This window comes from Melozone crissalis, unplaced genomic scaffold, assembly GCF_028551555.1.
Source record: "Melozone crissalis strain CALT ecotype California unplaced genomic scaffold, PUWL_Pcris_2 ptg000027l_1, whole genome shotgun sequence".
Lineage (NCBI taxonomy): Eukaryota > Metazoa > Chordata > Aves > Passeriformes > Passerellidae > Melozone > Melozone crissalis.
Window position 1 is genome coordinate 71,081,124 of NW_026535805.1, and position 20,649 is coordinate 71,101,772.

At 38.1% G+C, this 20,649-nt stretch overlaps 1 protein-coding gene across 6 annotated transcripts in view; it reads right to left on the reverse strand.

Moving 5' to 3' along the window:
• Positions 1-2,781: 2,781 nt before the first annotated feature.
• The window catches only part of DST (dystonin), a 290,047-nt gene continuing 272,179 nt past the window's right edge, over positions 2,782-20,649 (reverse strand). For 2 of the 6 annotated variants that reach the window (XM_054279827.1, XM_054279828.1), the window contains 13 exons: positions 19,981-20,124; positions 18,973-19,161; positions 18,226-18,355; positions 17,259-17,422; positions 16,775-16,937; positions 15,160-15,314; positions 14,925-14,999; positions 14,054-14,071; positions 10,992-11,109; positions 8,566-8,765; positions 8,005-8,115; positions 5,193-5,316; positions 2,782-4,021 (listed from right to left, as the gene is read on the reverse strand). In XM_054279827.1, the coding sequence (XP_054135802.1) occupies positions 3,756-4,021; positions 5,193-5,316; positions 8,005-8,115; positions 8,566-8,765; positions 10,992-11,109; positions 14,054-14,071; positions 14,925-14,999; positions 15,160-15,314; positions 16,775-16,937; positions 17,259-17,422; positions 18,226-18,355; positions 18,973-19,161; positions 19,981-20,124 (1,857 nt within the window). In that variant the 3' untranslated portion in view covers positions 2,782-3,755. Of the gene's footprint in view, positions 4,022-5,192; positions 5,317-8,004; positions 8,116-8,565; positions 8,766-9,516; positions 9,586-10,991; positions 11,110-14,053; positions 14,072-14,924; positions 15,000-15,159; positions 15,315-16,774; positions 16,938-17,258; positions 17,423-18,225; positions 18,356-18,972; positions 19,162-19,980; positions 20,125-20,649 lie in introns of all 6 variants that reach the window. The other 4 variants (XM_054279823.1, XM_054279825.1, XM_054279829.1 and 1 more) reach the window with 3 other exon arrangements.

A 20,649-nucleotide genomic window follows, 5' to 3' on the forward strand; every position in this document is an offset into this window, starting at 1 on the left:
ACTAACAACCACCCAGCATTTTTCTGCAAGTTACACAGAATTTAAGGTGCTGCTGCATCCATTTCTGAAGAGCTCCCTTTTCCTTTGCAATGTTCCTGTTTTTAGGAAATGTAAGGTTTTTATTTTCCACAGACACGAGTAACCTACCTGCACCGTTTAAAAAGAAAAGCAAATAAGCCAACCATCTCCTCCACCTCCGTGTCTGCAAACATGTTATTCAAATTCATCAGAGAAAACAAGCTTCAATAGGAAAGCACATTTTCTTTCTTGTGTAAAAGCCTACTCACCTTGCACAAGCCTGTAACCCTTCTAATATCACCCCACCCCAGCCAGAGCAAGCATCTAGCTAAATACCTCTACTCCAGGGTGAGCTCAGGTGCCACCCAACAGCCTGAGGATGGGAAACACCTGGAAGCAGTTAGGGCAGCTGGTGTGCAGGGAATGAAGCAATGCTCAGTTTCCCTCGCTGTGGTCGTTCACGGAACATTAAGAGCAAGTGCTCAGCAATGTGTCTGCTTGCCACACGCTTGGGAGGAACACAGCTAATGCTAGAGCCCCTGTCTCATGTGGGGTGCTGGCAGCCCTGTCAGAGCTGTGGCAACCACGGGTCCAAACCCTGCTGCTCACTATGGTATGGCATAGCTGCTTGCATCAGTTTGTTTTTATGAAATGCATTAGTTTTTAAATTAAGATTTAAGAGAAACTCATTCATATGATTTTGTAAAGAGATGTGCTGGAGGCAAAGTCTGAATTACTGTCATTGATTGCATTAGCATGTAAGAAGCTCACAATATACCTTAACTGAAGCTGAGGATGCCTAGACCGGGAGGTATCATTAGATCACTACAGATTTCATCTGCAGATTGCAGAAAATTTGTGGAAACTTTCCCATTTTGAAAGCAACAGAACAGAAAGGCAGAGAGCTGAAAATGAAAAAGAAGCCTAGAACTGAGCCAGCTTTTCCAAGTGCTAAATATACATTATTCACTTAACAGTATGGTTCCCATAGCCACAGGCTGTCCAACCCTTCTTCCCAGCCCATCACCTCAGCTCCTTCACCGTGCAGGACAACCACAGAATACACAGGTATAGGAGTCTGGGCCACACTGAGTTGTAATTGACTCATGGTCACCTAACAGGCTGATGAATTTATGATCAACTCCTGTTGTTAAAAGGAAGGTAATAAAAGGGCGAAAAACTCATCTCCAATGATGAGGTTAAATTCTCATGCAACTGAATGAGGTGGGGAAGTACTTGTAGGGCTGATCCTTCATCTCCCATTTATGCTGGTACCAAAGAAGAAATGCTTTTCAGCTACAGAAAAATGGATATTGAATACCACTAATTTATTTTCAAAAATAGTTCACTAAAACTGAGCTGCCTATCACTTATCCATGTGTTCACAATATGCCTTTTCCATGAAATGCTGCAGATTCCTCCTTGGGTCATAGAGGTATAGAGCATCCATTATTTATTTTCAGACTTTTGTCAGTGTAAACTTTGTATTACAGGCAAAAGAATTTTGAAAATTCTCTTAGTATCAATCTAAAGCACTTAATTTTTGGAAGAAGTTAATTAAGGTATAACATCTGGAGGCAGATTTAAGCTTTTTCACTGAATCTCTAGTCCTATTTAATTTACCATTAATTTGGTTTCTGACACTGGATGATTCTCTCCAGCCAATAAATGAACTTTCCCACTTTCCCACTTCCATCCTCCCCCATTTTGCAATCACTAGCAAGTCACAGTAATCTGCTTTGTCCTTGAGTTAGCTGGCATTGGATTTCTCAGAGGCTGGTCACCCCTCTAATATTTCTATAAAATTACAATGTAGCCATACAAAGATTCCATAAAGTTGCATAATTAATGAAGCATTAAAAAGATATTTGAGCTAAGACTGCAATATAAAAGGTGCTTTAAGTAGGTGCCAACACTAGCTCCTGTGTAGGTAGGTTGCTCTTGGGATACAAAGAGCACCCTTGCAAAGGAGTGAGATTTGTCCTCCCCACACATCCTTTGAACATCAGTCTCATGGTTAAAAAAAAATGCACCAAGAATATTCCACTGGGCGCCACCACCTCTCTGTCAAATTATCCATGCAAGTTCCCAAATTCTATCCTTTTCCTTTCTCCTGCTTACAAGTAGAGTTATTTCAGCTATCATTTGTAAATATTGAAAACTATCTAAGGGTGTTGGGGGTTTCAAAAAGCACCAAAATCATTCTGATATATTTTAGTGTTCTAGGAAAGCAGTCACTGGATGAACAGAAGCAACAGGAGAGGTGAAAAATGGAAAGATAAAACAGTGCAGCAGAGACTGATGCTTCAGTTGTCAGTAAACACTTGTGCTGATTCCCAAGCCAGGTAGGACTGGTTGGTCATGGCTTTCCACAAACCTTTGTACAACTCTGTGTTGAAGGAAATCCTGATACAAATGGATTTTGATTGATTCAATTATCTTTGAGTATTATTTTATCTGGCCAAGTCCTACACAAGTCTTTCTGATATTATTTGAAAGTTCTAGAGATTCTGTCATTACTTACCACAGCATCTATCCAGCCATGCTACAGCACTCCCATTTGAAGCTGCACCTTTTTTTCCAGTGAAATTGAGCTGTTAGGTATCCTTTCAATGAATCCATGCATGGCTAGAATGTTTCACTGACTAACAGAGCAAGTGAATTACTCTATGCATTTTATACATGGTACGTAAAAGACACAGTTTAATATGGAGAAAATAATTGTCAACACACAATAATTACATATAATCTCATATGCTCTGATATGTGCAATTTAGTGTTTTATTAAACAAATACAGTAGCTAACCAAAATCAGATAGCTGATAATGGGAAACAACATTAAAGCCTGTGTTCCTATGGTAATTATTGGTCATCTGAAATGGCATATGCTCTAAAACATAACACAGAAAATTACCTTCCTGTGAAATAAGAAATACAATAGAAATAAAGTTAAGGGACATGTTTATTTCTGAGCTTTCTGCAAGCAAAATTGCTTTGATACAAAATGAGTTCAATGATACAGTGCTACCATCCACTCAAGCAAAAGAAAACCTCACATTTACATGAATGCACTTTATATTGATATTCTTACAGAATAATAGTTCAGATATCCAGAATGTGTCTGGCCTCATTGAAAGCAATGGCACAGAAATGCTGCAAGGTATTGGAGTATCATATAATTGGCAAGTGCTTAATTAACTCTGTGAGTTCTCTGAGAGATGCTGTATAAATAAGGGTACTGTGAAGGTGTGTTTGTATTCCTTAGTACTTTTGACATACATCATTTAGTGTTTGTTTAGTTAGCTCAAAATGTGTAATTGTGTCTTTTGGCTTTCAGTATTCTCTTTTTCTTTTTTAAAGAAAAATCATGAGGTATCCTTTACTGTTAACTAATGACATAGTGATAGGCCTTTTTTATTGAGGTTGCAGAGACTTACTGTACATTCAGTACACTGTACATTCAGCAATTCTTTTTAGCGTACTCTCTACATGTTACTGTGTACAACTGTTAGTTTACATTAGAACTCTTCCCCTTCTCACAGGATATGGCAAAACAAAAAAAAATCTGACAAAAATTATACACATAAAATAAGAAGACAAATACACAAATAAGGCCATCTGCAGAATTAAAAATCCACCTCTTGCGATATTTCACAGTAATTTCTACATAATATTTTACATCTTATGAACTTAAATATTTAATGCAAAAGGAAAAGACCTTTATGGAGCCAATCATATTATCTCTTCAAGGACTTGTCCGATTTGCTGGCTAGTGGCCTTCTCTGGGGGGTTGGAATTTTAGAAGGCTTGGCGGATCCTGGCCGAGAGCCTGCTCGGGGTGTCGGCCTGCTGGTGGCAGGAACAGTCTCTGACATATCGGAGCACACAGACTGGATTTCTGAGATGTCAAAGTCAGACGCGTCACTGCCGCGGCGGCTGCTCGACCTGCTGCCAGCCTTGCTTCCTGCTCGGCTACCAGGTCTGCTTGGAGTTCTTCTGGTGTCTAAAAAAAGAGAGGATAGCCACCAGGTTTAAAGGTGAGGATGGAAGATCTGTGCAGGTCTTTCCTAGGTCTTTAGCACCCCCAAAAATTCCTTATTGCACAAACTAAACTTTAAATGTCTGCCAGGCAAGCTAACTGATGCTGTGTCTCGCACTAAAGAAAAGGAACCGCAAGATCAAATGCTGACACCGAGTTAGTTCATCACTAGCCTATCTTATCAAAAATGCGTTATCCTGGCAGCTTTTACTGACTTCCTAGACATGCATTGTACCTTCACTCAACAGCCAGAGCCTTTATTTCCCCTGCCAATTTCTCAGCTATTAATTGGGGGAAAAAAAAATCAATATCTGGTCTCTTCATGCATTCATGGTTTCTAAATATAGGCATCTTGGAGATGCAAATGAACATCCCAATATTTAAATGTGTAGCACTTTAAAAAGAAAATAAATTCAAACCCATACAGATGAAAGCTGCAAGTAAACAAGGGCAAAGTAGACATCCTGCCCAACAAAGGGCTGAGAAGATGAGCTCTCAGCAAGCCTGCTAAGTAAAAGCCTGCCCAGACAATGTGCTGTGAAGAAAAAACCGCAACAAGGAATCTTAAACAGAAAACAATTAATGTGGTTTTTCATAATTTTCCAATTACTTATTAAGCATTTTTGATCTTCACAGCTCTGGTTCCCTGTATGTATGAAGAACTGTGTTGCAAAGCACAGCTTCACTGCCTTCTCTTTTTGTATACTGCTTTTAAAATCTCTGTGGGATATTCCATTAATAAGGCAATTTACAGCTGCTCCCTGCAGTTCTTCCAAAAGAAATAGACAGGTCATGACTAAGTGACCCCCCCCCCTTTGCTCCATCACAATTGAGAACAACTTGAATACTGTAAAGAACTGGATCCTTTGAGTAAATGCTTCTTCCCCAGTTCCTAGGGCAGATGCATTGAAGGTACCATTCTCAAGAAGACTGCAGGCATGAATTCACACATCCACAGCTGAACATGTGAATGGAGGGCCTGATTATGTGCACCCTCAGCAATGGGGTACAAGACTGTACAACTTTTACTCCTTCTCACTCTTCTGACATCTCCCTTGACCCCTAATGTGACCTTAAGTGCTCAGGTGGAAAACAAAGCAAGTGGTAGATCAATCTCTGAAGTCAAGACACTCACCTGCAAACTGAGCTCTGACTCTGGTAGCTGCTGTTGACAGGATGCCACTGTCTTCTCCTGAGTGGAAACCCTTCCCTGATAGATACCCTGGCAGTCTCAGTTTACTTCCTTGAATTGGTGTTCCCTATGTAAACCAAAACACAAAAAATGCTTTTTTAACTGAAGACAAGGACTAGTATTAGGGACTACATAGCTTAGGATGTGATCATCACAACATTCACTGTGAATCTGAAATATTGGTTTAAGCCACTATGGGCATTATTCATAATGTGAAGTTTAGAATGCTCCTTTAGCAGTTTGCATTTGAAGTAGTCCAAATGTAAAACAACAACAACAAAAGAATCATTTTAAGTCTGCTTAACGTTTAGCATCTTTGTGTGTATTTCAACACATATGAAGAAAGAAAAAAGCTACCTTTTTATAATTAGTCAAGCAGGTAAGATTAGTTGATGGTACATACTGAGAGTTTGTATCTGCATAACTTGAATTTCCACCATTCTGGCTGTAGCTATAGGTGATGAAAATATTTTTTAAATTGAAACAAGGCTACCAAATTTCAGAAACCTTATGCTAGGAGGAAAAAAAAACCCAAGCCAAAACAAGGGAAAACAGAAAAAAGGCCATAGGACTAACTGTAAAAGTTCCAGTTGTCAATATACTGCCTTACAATGTCTCTACTACCCAGTCTTACCCTGCCTGCTTTCTTATTTCTGAAATAAGTCTTGATTTACAATCTGCCCTAAATCTGCCCAAAATTTCTTTCACAGCCACAAAAATTGAATCATCAGATTTCAAAATGAGTATCACTCACTAAATAAGAGGCATATGCAAATAAGAGGAAAATTCCAGTATTCACAGTAATTTAATAACACAAAAATACTACATAGATATTCAAAAATTAGAAAAAAACAGTGCAGTGATAAATGCAGTTTGTGGAGTGGCCTGGATCCCAGGATCCTGCATTCTGTGCCCTTGATCTCCATAGAGCTGTAGATAGAATTAGGTACTGAAAACCAGGATCCAGAGAAATGTGTTGGAAGCTGCCTTGAGCTAAGAACAGAGCAGAGGCCTGGCAGGAGCTTGCCTGGCAGCTGCCAGTTCAGACCCCTTCTGAACAAAAGAGTGCTGAGATGCTCCAGAGCAATCCTGCTGGCTCTGACAGGGCAGGTCATAATGTTAAGCTCTCATTACGGCCAAGGACAGTGCTGGACATACAGCTAGCCCCACCCTGGGAACCTCTGCTCTACACACACTGCTTGGAGGGTAAGAGAAAGGGAACACTGTTACCTCCACTGAAGCTGCTGCACTCTGGCCAAGGCATTGGGAGGGAATCACCAGTGCAAAAAATCAAACTAGCCTGTTCAGTTTTGCCCTAAGCCAAAATGCAGTTTACATATAAAATGAATAACTGCTCTCTTGGGCAGCAGAATGCCTTAAAAAATCCACTGAACCTACCCCACCCTAACCATTCTGTTTATAATCTTAAACCACACTGGTTTACATAAAAGAAACTCACTGAAACTACTGGCAGTTGGAAGAGTAGATAAGAAATACAGTGCCCCCATATGAAATCAGGCCAGCTGCTTTCCTGTCATTGTAATTCAATGAAAACAACATCTTTCCATGTCTATAAACCCTTTAATGTACCATCAATTAATCTTTCACTGCAGTTACCAGCTAAGAGATGAAAGAAAATACAGGAATATGTTAGAAACTGACAACTGACTAAATTCAGTGCTGTTAATCAGTCTAAGCCACAGCCCCGTGTGCTTGCAGTGCTGCACCCACAGACACACCTGCATGTGCACAACACTCACAGGAGGTGGGAGGAAGAAGTTTGTTGTGCATCTTTGAGAAAAGCCATGCTGAGGGTATGGACACTTCACACCAGAAGGTGTCACATGAACAGCAATAGGCATCAAAGTGCAGATTTGTGAAAAGCAGATACAACAGAGGGAGTGGTAGCACAAGCTTCTCCTCTCCAAGCCCTCCATCCAACCCAGGGCAAGAGTAACTCCCACAAATGACACATCAGTGTGCAGCCTGATCCAGCTGCAATCTTTTCACTGACTGTCATGACATTAAAGCAAACACTTTGGCTTCAAGCCCCTTTAAATTTTGGTCATACAGCCTAATTGCCAGCATAATCCTAATTGCTATACTAGCAATTTCCATGTAAGCCACGCTAGTTTCCTGTTAAGTCATCAAATAGCTATCCTGTTAGAGCAATGACTGGTCACTACCCCCTAAACAAAACTTTCAGTTGTTGTAAAGTTCTATTTATCACAGCCAGACTTTTTTGCCATCTTCTTCACTGTGATTGGGTATTTCTTTATTGTGTGGTTTTGCATTAGAGATCATGATTTATTAATCTCGTGTCTGCAGTTCAGAAACATTGTAGTACTTAATGAATTCAAAGTAAACAATTTTAGGAAAGAAACCTGCAAAGTATATTGAATGTTTTATTTTTCTTTTAAAAAGTACTTTTCCACATTTACTCAACTATTTCATTCCATACTTTGCTGATTTATTGAGCATTTGAGATTTAAACATTAGCTCAGTGAGGCTCTATTTTCCTAAAAATTAAAAAACCCCATGAAAAATAGAACATTAAAAAAAACCCAAAAAACAAAACAAACTTTGGGGAGAGGGAAAAAGTAAGAAATAATTTGACAAAGGTCTAAAACAAAGACAATGCATTAATATACACAGGATGTTGCAGCTTAGACATACTGAAACTCTAGTGACTGTTAGTGAAGTGACAGTTTTAGTGAAGGAAGTCATTAGACTAGAATTTCTGTCCTTACTGTACCTCTGCAGATGACCCTTGATAGTCTGAGGATTCTGGTGGCTTAGAAGGAGTTGATGTTTTGCTGTTTGTCAACCATGGTTTACCATAGTTGCGTGTTAAATGATGTGGTGTCTGTATGAAACAATGGTAAATCAAAATGTGAAGGACAGTAGAGGAAAACTATGGCACAGAGAAGGATACCCAAGCTTTCAAAATCTCAGTAGAAATAAAATCTAAGCAGAAAAAGTTAATGACAAATGTTCTAAAATGAAGAGATGACAGAGTTTATTTTTCAAGTGAAATGGAGAGGTTTGTTGATCTTTCAGAGCAGTTCCCAAACTGCCGCTTAGCTCATGTGGCTCCTTAAACATAGAAATTCTTCTACTGCCATGTTGCAAACAAACAGTAGAGAAAACATATAGAAAACACTCTCATATCCACCTCAGACTTTCAAATAAAATGGAGACACTTTTTCCTCCATCAGCTAGAGAATGCAGCAATATTACTGGAGTGAGGAAAATCCCAAAAATTCAATCTATACCCCATTTGTTAACCAGTGCAGTTTTGTAGGTTTCTCCTTACCTTCGGTGTACTTGTAGCAACAGCCTGTGGGGCAGCTGCCTGGCCAGCTTGACTTGACAGAGAAGTAGATCTGTTGGGAGAAGCACCTCTGGAAGAGGGTCGTGATCTACGGCCCCTTGGTCGGAAAGCTGCCATGCTCTGACTGGCACCATCTGCCAAAATGAATTTTTCACGCAGCTCCACGTTTGTCCTCCCTTTAGCTGCAAAGAGAGGTGTTCGTTGACTCAGACATGAAGGCTGTCGCAAGGCTGTTTATTGCCATTTTTGCCATGCCAACTCCAAAACATTTTAACAATAAATAAAATGCATTACTATGTAATGCATTTATTTTAGACACAGAAGAGTTATGTGCAGGACTCACTTATTCTAATACTTTATGCCAGCAGGAATGAACCACTGTCAAAGGAAGTCAGCGTGATAATGGAATGCTCAACGTGCTAAATCATTGTTAATTAATCAACTATTAATACATAGACACAACCTGATGGGCAGTTTTGCTAACTCTACAGCTATTCATAATAAATAATACTTGCTTGTGCGTTCTAGAAGAAATTACAGGAAAGCAGCAAATATATTTATTCAAAAGTATGAAGTTATGTAGTTTGGCAACATGCAATGATGAACATAAAACCCAAACTATGATGAAGTAATTGGTGGCTAAGCACTCACACACACACACATACAAACACACATACAAGAGAATGTTCTGCATGAATAAATGCACGACATGTTAGCATTTAACTGTGTCAGTGTGAATGGCAATTGTTTTTGAAACACTCTTCAAGCGTGTCAAAAAAATTAGCTTGCAAAGCACCAGCCCATGTAGGAACATGTTAAGCTAAATATGAAGGGTGAAGCATATAGCTAAAAGTATACATATATTAAAAAAGCGGGAAGGAAATAAGGAGAGAGAAGAAGAGGAGAAGGAGACAAAGAGAGGGGTTTGCCAACCTATAGTAGGCTGAGTGGTAATTGAAGAGTTTGATTCCGAACGTAACATTTTACTCCCGTGATGATGAACTAGAAAAAATGACACAGGACATGGGTCACATTAAAGAAAATCGTTAGCAGGAGAAGAAATCAAGTACAGCAGCTGCATATGCAAGAGACTTGGAGCACCAGGCCAAAAGACAGGACTTGAGCAAAAGTTGTCCCTAAGTGTTCTGAGGTGAGCCCTCAAAGGTCCCCTAGGCAGAAGGAAATGGCGTTTGGACAGACTCGGCTGCAGTCCCAAGTGTACTTGTGTGGCAGCGGTATTTATCTGCTGACATAAAGAAGTAATACAAGCTAAAGAGATTTTATGTGACTAGGTGCAGTACTTTTGAAACTGTTTATGACCACGGTTCTTTGCAGTATGATTCATCTGAATACGTGAGGAGCACTTGGTGGAAATGCAAATTTGCTAGGTGAAGTGGTTTAGGAAAAGTTTGAACCTGCAACACTGATTTCAACCAGGCAAGGATTAGGTAGCAATGCACAACATCCAGTGATGCTGATTTTACAGAGTATTCTTACAGGTATTCTTTAGACCCTCTGTGTTGACATCTGCTCAAATATACCCAAGAGAAAGGATCCTTCTTCTATTCCTTTCTACTTCTATTCCTCAAAAGAGTAGTAGAAAATAAAATGTGTCTCAGAAGATCTGGCTTCATTGAAGGGTTAACTTGGTTGGTTCTGTTGTACCCCGAACATTTTTCTCAGGCCTATTGACAGGTAGAGTGTTACAATTTTTTCCTAGGTTGACACTGAAAGATGTAATACTTAATAAATATCCAATAATTTATTGGAATTCCTTATTACAGTCCTCAGTATTGTGTCCTGAGAAAACAGCTGATGCTGATGCAATGCCCTGGAGGGCTCAGTGATAGAGCACTCCCTGCTCCCACGGAGCATAATGTCCTCCAGACCAGAACATTTTCCACTTGCTTTGTGTAAGGCTCAGGGATCTACAAAGTGCTTCTGGGGAAGATGCCAAGGAAAAGACAAGGTTACAAAGGTAGAAAGACTGGGAAGAATCACTGGCCAGAGGTTTTTGTGGTGGTGGTGTTACTCATCAATTCAATTGCCTTATTTTGACTTATTGTGTTGCTGAGAAGGTTTTATTGGACATTTCTGTGTGCTATTTCTGCCAAGTCATACAAGCCACTTACATACCATCGAGTCTATTTGGGCTAAGTTCAGTTCTTACTTACACCACTATAACACTGAAGGAACTGTGCAGAAGACACCACAGTTTTTCCAGACATACATCAGTGCAACTGAGAGGATCTCAACCATGTGATTTAAAGTTCACAAAAATGTGACATTTAGTGAGATGATGTTTACAACAACTGGCATTTTATACAAGTCCATCTCCATCTTGAGACAATGAATGGTGACTGCATCCAAATAATAAGCTGCAAGTCTTTAACATTTCTGTTACATACCACGGCAAGGATCATTTTTCACTAAGAACTCATCAAGTGCCATCCAGCCACCTCCAACACGGACCATGACCGTACTTCTTAGGATACGAACAAGGCGCAGTTGCTGAGAGTCACCAAACTGCAATAAAAATCAAATGACAGTCTGAGCTTCTCAGGCATTCAGATGCAGTTCAACACTGATAGGTTAAAAAAATCAGACCTTTTAAAAAGTTTATTTTGATATTTAATAATTAGTAAATGCTAAAAAAAAATCTATTTATTTATGCAGATTATTAAAGCTGTTAAGATTTCAAATCAGATGGCACTGCATTAATCAAAAGAAGATGGCAGGATGGTAAGGAAGAAACTCAGGTTTAATTTTATGTTTGATTCTCAAATGTCTGAGGTCATAAAAGAAGCAAAATTAGTAGTACATTATTTGATTGGTTACAGTCTGCTTTTGTGCAAATTAATGAAGACCTATTTGCATTATTTCACTGGTAAAATCTTAAGCAAACACTCTTCTGCAACAGTCTTGATTTTTAATGTTGTCAGCTGAAAGGAAGGCAGCATCACTTCAAACAAGCAGTATATAATCTGGAAATTCAACATGTTATGAGTGTTGCACAGTTCTCTCAATTGATTAACCTATGGGAATATTGTCAGGTATAGCACTACAGTGCTGACACTGCTTACCTATAGCAAGGTGCATGTGAGGAAGGGAACATTAAAGAAGCAATGAATGATTAATAACTATAATTATGTTTGTCATTCCTCTGACTACACATCAAGGTTCTTCACAAATTCAGAGATGAGTCTGTTTCATACTAAGTTCTTGTATGAGTCCTTTGGGCCAGGCCAAATGCATATTTTGCTCTTGAAACCTGTGTAACAAAACCTGTACGCAGTACCTTCACTCACATTCAGATCAAAGAAAGCATGACCAAAATGCTGACCTCACAATCTCAAGAAAACTCACCAGAAGAATTCAGTACTTTTAAGCCAGCACTACTAAAATATTTTGATACCAGATCACCAGGCCAAGTGCAGTGCACCCTCACACAAACATGCAGAGCACTCACTAAAACCAATGGGAGTTGAGTGGCCCTCTTTGGGACAATCTCCGACCCTTGGAGAAGGTTGGCCATAATTCAACTGCACCTACTTGCTCCAGTGAGGGGACTGAACAAACCACACCAAAAATGTGCTCCCTGCTTGTTAGATGACTTTAGTTGTTTGGTACTGTTCAAGCCAAGAAGAGAGAATAAGTTTAAAGGAATATTACTTTTAGGAACCAAACAAAAGCAAAGCTTGCTTCTTAATTCAATAATAAATTGTATTTGTTATAAGTAAGAACATTTACATGAGCATTATTTCTCAGAGTTTTTTAATAATGCATTCAATATGTGCCAAACAAAGAACCATTTTATATATGTAGATCACAGGTTTTTTTTTTTAAAGGCATCCAAATTAACACAGTTTATTTTCATTGGCTTGTTCCTACCAAATTTTTTTCCTAGTGATTCTGAAGATAGTATCTTTCTTCTTTTCTTTATTTTTTCCTCCATCACAGCCTAATTAGTCAGTTAGACCCCATCAGGCAACTACACCAAGGGTCAAGTGTGCTTTGGAAACTGCCCAGCTAGAAATTAATTCAGAAAGTGGGGCTGGAAAGTAACATGGTAATACAATAGTACCTATCACTGCATTTCTTCTTATGGTAACTCGGTTGATTTCCTTCTTAAAATAGCCTGGTACAACTTTCTTTAAACAGTATTTAACATTATTTCAAATAACCAGAGGTAAAAACATAAAGGAGTTTAAGATACAAAAAGGTCTGTTCTTGACAATAGCCTGTAGGTGCCGTTCTGCATCAGTAAGAGTTTCTCAAGGAATGCTCTATGTTCCCCAGATCTGAGAGTACAGATGATAGATAAAAGGATTAACATAATTTCAAACAGTTCTTTCAAAAAGAGACTTGTTCTATATGTGGAAAATATTTTAAATTATTGCTTAGATGTATTGCTTGAGGCATGTGGCAAAGTTATGCACTGTGCTTTCTTCTATACTTCAACAGGCTCTGCTAGTAAACAAGAGTGCACCCACATTTTCAACATCTTGAGATTTAAAATGGCTATTGCTGTTACCACTAGCATGTCCAGAATGGATTACATCCATTATTGCCTTTTTAAAAGCATAAGACTAACCTGATACCTGATTTGTAGGGAGTGTTTCCGTTCTTACTGGGCAGATGTGATTTAGCACTTCAGGAAGCTGTGTATCAGCGTGTAGCACAGGAGTAAGCACTGGGCAGCATCTCCTGCTGAGGGAGGACTCACCAGTGACCCAGCTGACACAAAGCATTCCTTAACACAGCTCCAGCACATTATAGACTCGCCATAGCTCCTTGAAAACACTCTGGGAGAGGCATTATTCTACAGGGGAACAGCAATTTTATTTTGCCTATTTCCAAAATATGTATTTAAAGATTCACTGTGTTAGGAAATAAAGTAATAACTATCAGCTAGGTTCTTAATCAGTCTGCTTGATTGCTTAGAGACTGTACCTTTTTTTTGCAAAGATGAAAGTACTTTTTGTGCAATTTGCAATAAATAAGTGATAAGACACTGGGATCTGTTTGCCATGATTAGCCTTTAATCAAATAGCCTAAAAATAACATTACAGAATTTTGAAGAATTTGACTATAAAACTGATTAGATAATTGTGATCTCTACAATTGCAGTTTAAATGCTCAAGATTTTTCGCTGTGGGAATTGCTGCTGACCATTATCTGGTTCCTTTAAAAGTAATCTCCTTAATGAGGAAAATGACCAAAGAAAGCAGGTGAGGGATTGTATAGCAGGGATCCTGAGACAAGGAATGCTCCATAGCATTTAAAGAAATACCACAGCTGACCAGCAATGAATTAGCTGAAAATTAAAGGATGGCAAGAAGGCTGACCATTGCAAGCTTAAATATGTGTTAGGGGGAGGAAAAAAAGAGAGAGAGAAAATAACAACAAAAAAAAACCAAACCAAAAAAACCCAAAAAAAACCTTCATAACACATTCCACTGGTTTATACCTGATTTCCCAGGAAGAACTGATAAGAAATGAAAAATGGAAGAAAGACACGATTAGTTTACAGGAAATTCTCTACATGACCTAGAACACATGCAAACTAACACATTAGACATACTAAATAAAGTATCTACTTGAGAGATGAGCAGGTAGCTAGCCATCCAGAGACTGAATATTGGAAAATATTCAAGGCCTTCGTTTCCTTCCCATTGCTGTTTCTGTAGTCTTTTAAAATCTACAAGTACTTATTAATCTCTCTTAGCCAAATGTTGCATATTTTACCTCAAATTTTTCTGGCCATTGAATCCAGGGGTAGCAGATCTTTCTCTACTGATTGATATTATTTTTCTGTGATCTATAATAATTCTGCAGATATCTAACACTTTGCTTATATTTAGAAGTATGCGTCTTCCAATAAAATGACAAAAGAGTGTAAAAATGGTTGAATACACTTCGGTAAAAGATTTTTGAAGTACAACACAATACCACAAGGAAATATCAGTAACTGTTTTTATGAAAATAATAGAAAAACAGCTACAATTTAAACACTTAAAGTTTTTAGGCAGAAAGACCAGCTTTTGAGGATATATTGTACATATGTATGCATGTGTACAGATGTGTGCTGTTAGCTCTTAAAAATTCCTATGACTGAAAACAGCTTTGGTAGTTTGAGTGAAAATGAATACAGGCATCAGCAATTTTCCATATTTTTAGAACATATCTATATGTTCTAACAAGAAAAAAACATTTAGACAATCTCAAAGAAAATATGTAATTGTCATACAAGATTCTTGTGAATTCATATAGCCTAATTCCTTGTGTAAACCATGTCATATGAAGAAAGCTGAAAGAACTGAGGTCCTTAAATGACTTACCCTGTACTTGTTATCCCCAATCTGTTCCACTTGAAACCGTTTCGCACATTTACATTTCGCTACCTGCCTTGTAACCTGCAAAAAACCACAACAGGATAATTACTTTAAATATCACAATTACAAAGATTTGTGTACCTAGTAAGCTTCAAATTAAATAGGAGTGAAAATAAAGTGAATTATCATAGAATACAACCCCAGTAGAAGAGAATGCAACCTAAGAAAGCAGAGAATGTACCTCATCTTCAATTTTGTCAGCATCTGTGAGAGGCTTGTATGCATCCTTGTTTGGATGAAGAGCTGCTACAAATTCATAATAGTCAATATATCCATCACCATCTCTATCAAAAATGTCTGCAACAGCACTCATTTCAAGTCGGCTCGTAGGGAACTCTGCAGGACAAAGACAGCAACACAAATTTTTTCGCTTTTCAATCCCATTACAATGAGAAGCTTTATCACAAATATTAGAAGGTGATTAGGCATTTGGTGACAGATAGACATTTGGTCCTTATCAAAAAAATAAGGACACTCAAACAAGTGAAGGAATATTTCTGAAAAAAACCTCAATCTGAATCTTCACTGTTACCCAGATATTGGATTAAAATGAGTACCACAGTGTGGCTTAAAGACAGAGACAAAAGCAAGGACACACATTAAACTGTAAAATATATGGGGGGTGGGGGGTGTTAACATTTTGACCTCCAAAGTGCATAAAATACCAGAAATTAACAAGACAAATAGTTAGTGAGGAAAGGTCAAGCAAGCATTTCAGTGCTGATCAAATCTGGAATGTGAAGCCTTCTCAGGGCAGATCCATGCATGGTGTTTCATGAAGTCCTTCTTTAGATGAAGTTCACAGCAGAGATTCTCAATGAAATGGTCAAAGAAAATTTCAAGGTGATGAACCAGGATTATACCAGGAGTGTTTGGTGGTTATAATAAATTGATGCCAACTGAGTTAAAAGTGGTGGCATTAGGTTTTTTCCATTAATTTTTATTAACTCAAGCAAAACAGCAAAATTCACACATAGTGATTCTTTACTGCATTTCCTAAAGCAGGGGGAAAATATACAGAGTACAATATTTTCCTACTGAGTAACACTAAAGTGAAATGCTAAAAGCAGCCCAATTCTGAGTCATTGCTGTTCAAAGCAAAAGTCTCCATGATCTGAAGATAAAGGATTATTTTAAGTATTAGGTCCTTGTTTGTTATGAGTCAGTTCCTAGAAGGAAATATGATCACATATACAATGTGGAAGACTGACATTACCACCATAACTAAGGAATACTGATCCACCAGGAAAGCTAGGAAAATTCCTTTCTAGTTTGATTGCTTGGCATTTTAAACCTTACTATATAGGTATATAAATATTTTCATGGTTCGTGGAAACACACTGGTTTCAAAAATTACAGTTTCCTTCTGTAACTGAAACTATTCTATGTAAGTTCTTTAATAAAAATCATATGATCCTATGAACTCATTTTGAAAATCATCTATAAGGTACATAAGGTACTTTTTGCTATTATGAGTAATCAATCAAAAAGTAATTGTTGAAGCAGCTAGTGTACTATGGGAATGACAATCTGAGTTCAATAAACCGGCAAGCTACTAATTAGACAATAATACAAATGTGACATTTGTAAGCTGATTCACAATGTAAAAAACTAGAAAGAGTTTCTATAATACAGAAATATTTTCAAGTAAAAGAATTACAAAGTAATAATAATAAATTCAAAAGGAAATCTGTGACCTTCTAACACAATAAAATTCATAGGTCACACTATCTAGACAATAAGATTTCATGAGATGCTTGTTCCAAGTTCAATCTTATGTTAATTTAAAAACTTACTTGAAGAAAGAATTCCATCAATGAATTCCTGTCTTGTAATCTTTCCATCCTGATCTTTATCAATCCTCCTAAAGAAGTCCATCACACGAGACTTCTTGTGGTTCATCCATCGCATGTATTTTTTCCTCCAAATATCAAAATCAAAGTTGGCAAATTCTCTCAGCTTAATAAAAAACAGAAAAAACTTTTTTCAGCTGAAATCCATCAATCTAGAACATCAATGAGATAGATACCATCTGTGTTTTGTTGAATAATTGATTTTTGAGGACCTATGCAAGCATTTTAAACATCTCAGCTCTCCTCATTTAAAATGATGATGACAGCTTTTAAAGCACATTAAAGCACCTGTACCACAGTGTTTTCAGTTAGCTGTGTCATACAATATAATACAACAAATATGGAGTTATTCACAATATTGGAATTTAATCCAGGATAAAGAAAATTACGCAAAATGTATGTATGTTCTGTACAGTGCTTTTCTGACCTCTTCAAGTCTGTCCAAAGCATCGTTAAGTTTTCTCCTTCTTTCCAATGCCAGAAGCCAAACTTGCTGCCATTTGCTGACTAAAAGGTTTACCCGTGGATTCTTGGTTTCAATTTGTGCCTGGGCTGCTGAGGGATAAATGCCTGGTGTTGGGGAACGCTTTCCTGTTGAAACATGATAAAAGGCATAGGGCTCACCCAGTTCAAACAAAACAAATGTTCACAAGAAATGCACTTAACCCTCCTAAAATTATTCCTTCCTGTCCCAAATAAGGAGGTCATACCCCAAGATGATTCCATATAGTGGGATTTTTCTTCTTTTTTTTACCATTGCTGGGGAACAACCCAGTGGTGTTTACAGCCTCTTTTATCTAGCCAGAAGCAACTGGTGAGGGCTCCACTAGTCAAGCTGCGCAGTTTAAATTAAATCTTCGTAAATCTCTCAGAGTTGCAAAGTAAACAACCTCATTTTAGAAGCAGGTTCCATGTATGGGTAAGTATAAAATACAATGGGTAAGTATATCTAAAAATACAAAAAGCAATTTCCTCACTTGGTGATTCACTTTCCATTCAACTTCACTGAATACACTTCTAACTGGATTAATATAATTTTATAGACAGTAAGAGCACAATTTTCTCTCCATATCTCTCTGTGAAGTTGTCTGCACTTTCAGATAATGGAAGATTTGCAAAGACTCAGCATGTACTTGCTCTTGGAAGTTTAAGGGCACAGGAAAGACTGCACACTTTAAAAATAGCTATTCCTAAAGATTAGGACAAAATGTAAAAATACATGTCTGGTCTGAGAAATTTCCTCATTTTATAAAAATGAGAGATAATTAGAAAAGTCAGCCAAGAGAACTTTACCCCCTTTCACCAGAAGTTAATCAAACCTATTGGATTATTAGCAATCTGTAAACTTTACAGATAGAGCAGTGTGACACACCCCAAAATACGCTGTTACTTACTTCCTGCTCTCCCCTTATCAAGGACAGGAATATGAGATTGTACTGGAGAGGGTTCAAGTGCTTTCCTTTTGTAGGTCTTTGTAACTTTATCCACATCAGGCTGTTTTCTGGTCATTTCTTCCATGAATGTCTGCAATCAGATAGAGGGGATCTTAATTAACAATACACAAAAGTAACCAGAGGAATGAAAAACATACACAATAGCAAAACACCAAAGTTAAAAAGAAACCCACAGAAAGACACTTATAATGCCAGCCTCACAATATAGACACAGATGGATGTTTTGTAGATAAGAAAAATCAGCCATATAAGCTTTTAAGATCACTATGGTCTGGCTGTTAAAAGAAGGCTAAATCTAAAAACCAATCTGTCAAACTTCTTATTAACTGTATGTGGTGAGGTTATACAGAACAGAATCTTGCCTCCAAGATCCTGCTGTTCAGACTGCAGTTCACAGAAGGGAGACAGTGCAGGTAAATCTATGAGCATTCACTACACCAGCAGCTCCCTCTGGCACTTCATAAACCTGTTTTTGATATTTAATCAGTAAAGGCACACTGCAGCACTGGATCTAAGGTGGCAGCACTATCATACATTTCACGTGGGCTTTCTTTTATTCCTAATACTATCCTTGCTTGTATTCAATTATCATAAGAAACAATAGCAAAGGAGATTGGCACTTGATCGTGCAGCATAACTGAGATGTGAACCCCGTGTGAGTGACACATGTCCCTCACTGATCCTTACCTGATGTTCAGCTATAAGTGCTTTAACCTCCTCAATCTCCTGGGGGATGACCTCTTTGTCTTTTTCAGTCAGTGTAGTTTCTGCCCACTGCAACCAGGACAGCAAGGCTTCCAGCAGCTCCTGGTTAGCAATGAGTCCAGCCAGAGCTCCTGCCAGTCTCTGTTGATGTTGTTTAGCCCATGCTAAGACCTTGACAAAGGAACCAATACATGAGTATGTGCACATCTGAAACTCTTCATTATGTTTTTAAAATTGCTCTGCTAACTGTGAACCCAGAGCTACTTCTTAGGCCTACTGATATTTGAATATCAAAGGTGTTAAATGTAGTGGCTGATCACTAACAGTAGCTAGGTAACTAGAATTCCTAGTCCAACACATTTCTTCCACAGATATTCAGGATTAGGTGCTGCTAAACACAGTAACTAGTACACTCAGGCAACATATTAAGAAGTTTAACTGTATGTGTGAGTTAGTGAATCACACAGGATTTGGTGCCAGTTTTCCTGCTGGGCACTCCTTTGCTATCACCAGTATTTTGTTTTTCTTTAAGCTTAATATAAACCAGAAAATATTACCTTAACAGCTGAGGGTACAACCTCAGAAGATACCATTTAGATATCTTCTAGATGAAGAATATTTTGGACTGAAATCTTTTCTAATATAATCATAAAATCCTTCACATTTGCCCTTGTATTTTCTTTCCTTTGTAACTTTTCAATTTCCTCCTAGAAACTATTGGTTTTCCTCACTTGGGAAGTGTCAGACAGTATTTCCTTTAATACACACAAACAAAGGAGCTCGACCATCTGCTTTAGCTCTTAAAGCCCTGTAAGTTTTGAAAGAAAGCCTAGGGAAGCACAGTATTCACATCCATCACCATGGGTATTTTAAATGTTTAGTTCTCAACAGCTGGATCATTTCCTCACAGTGTAACTACCGTGTTAGTTGTCAGCTGTGTTCTAATCAAAGATGGACTGCTGCAATGAAGATGGTTCAACATATACTGACCTCTTCAAACCTGGCTCTGATGATGGTTATCCAGTGCTTAATGGTGGTGATGGAGTCTGGGTGGCAGATAGCCAGAATAGCTTCTCCCATACCTGTTGCTTTATTCAGTTCTGCCTTTTTCTCTTCCAGTTTCTTCATAAATTCCTAAAACAGAGGTAATAATTTTAATTAGATGCTGATAAAATTTGCAGGAGAAATCCGAGTGCATAATCTGGAAGGCCATGTGCCTCTTGACTGCTCAAGCACATTCAAATTGCAAGAGGAAAGTTTCACTTGTATGAGAAAAGCTTAAACTGCTTAAAAAGTCTGTTCCACATAAAGTACTAAACAAAGCTCTAAAACCTTATCCCAGCTTGCTGCTCCTTAAAAGCCCACCACAATCTAAATCCTTGGATGATGCGTGCCCTTAATAAAAAAAACAAAGGAAAATCACAGCATTTAGAAGTGCTGTAAACCAGCTATATGATGGTTAGAATCACTGTTGGCAACATTTCAATGACTTGGTTTGTCAGTTACAGTAATTCTTCATAATAACTCTCAAGCTCCTTCCACAGGCTGGAAATGTCCAACAATTGCATGCTCAGACAAGATGACAGAGTTCAGGAGCAGCTCTACTAAACTAACACAAATGTGACAACTCAGCAGCTGAGGGGGAGAGACACAGCATGT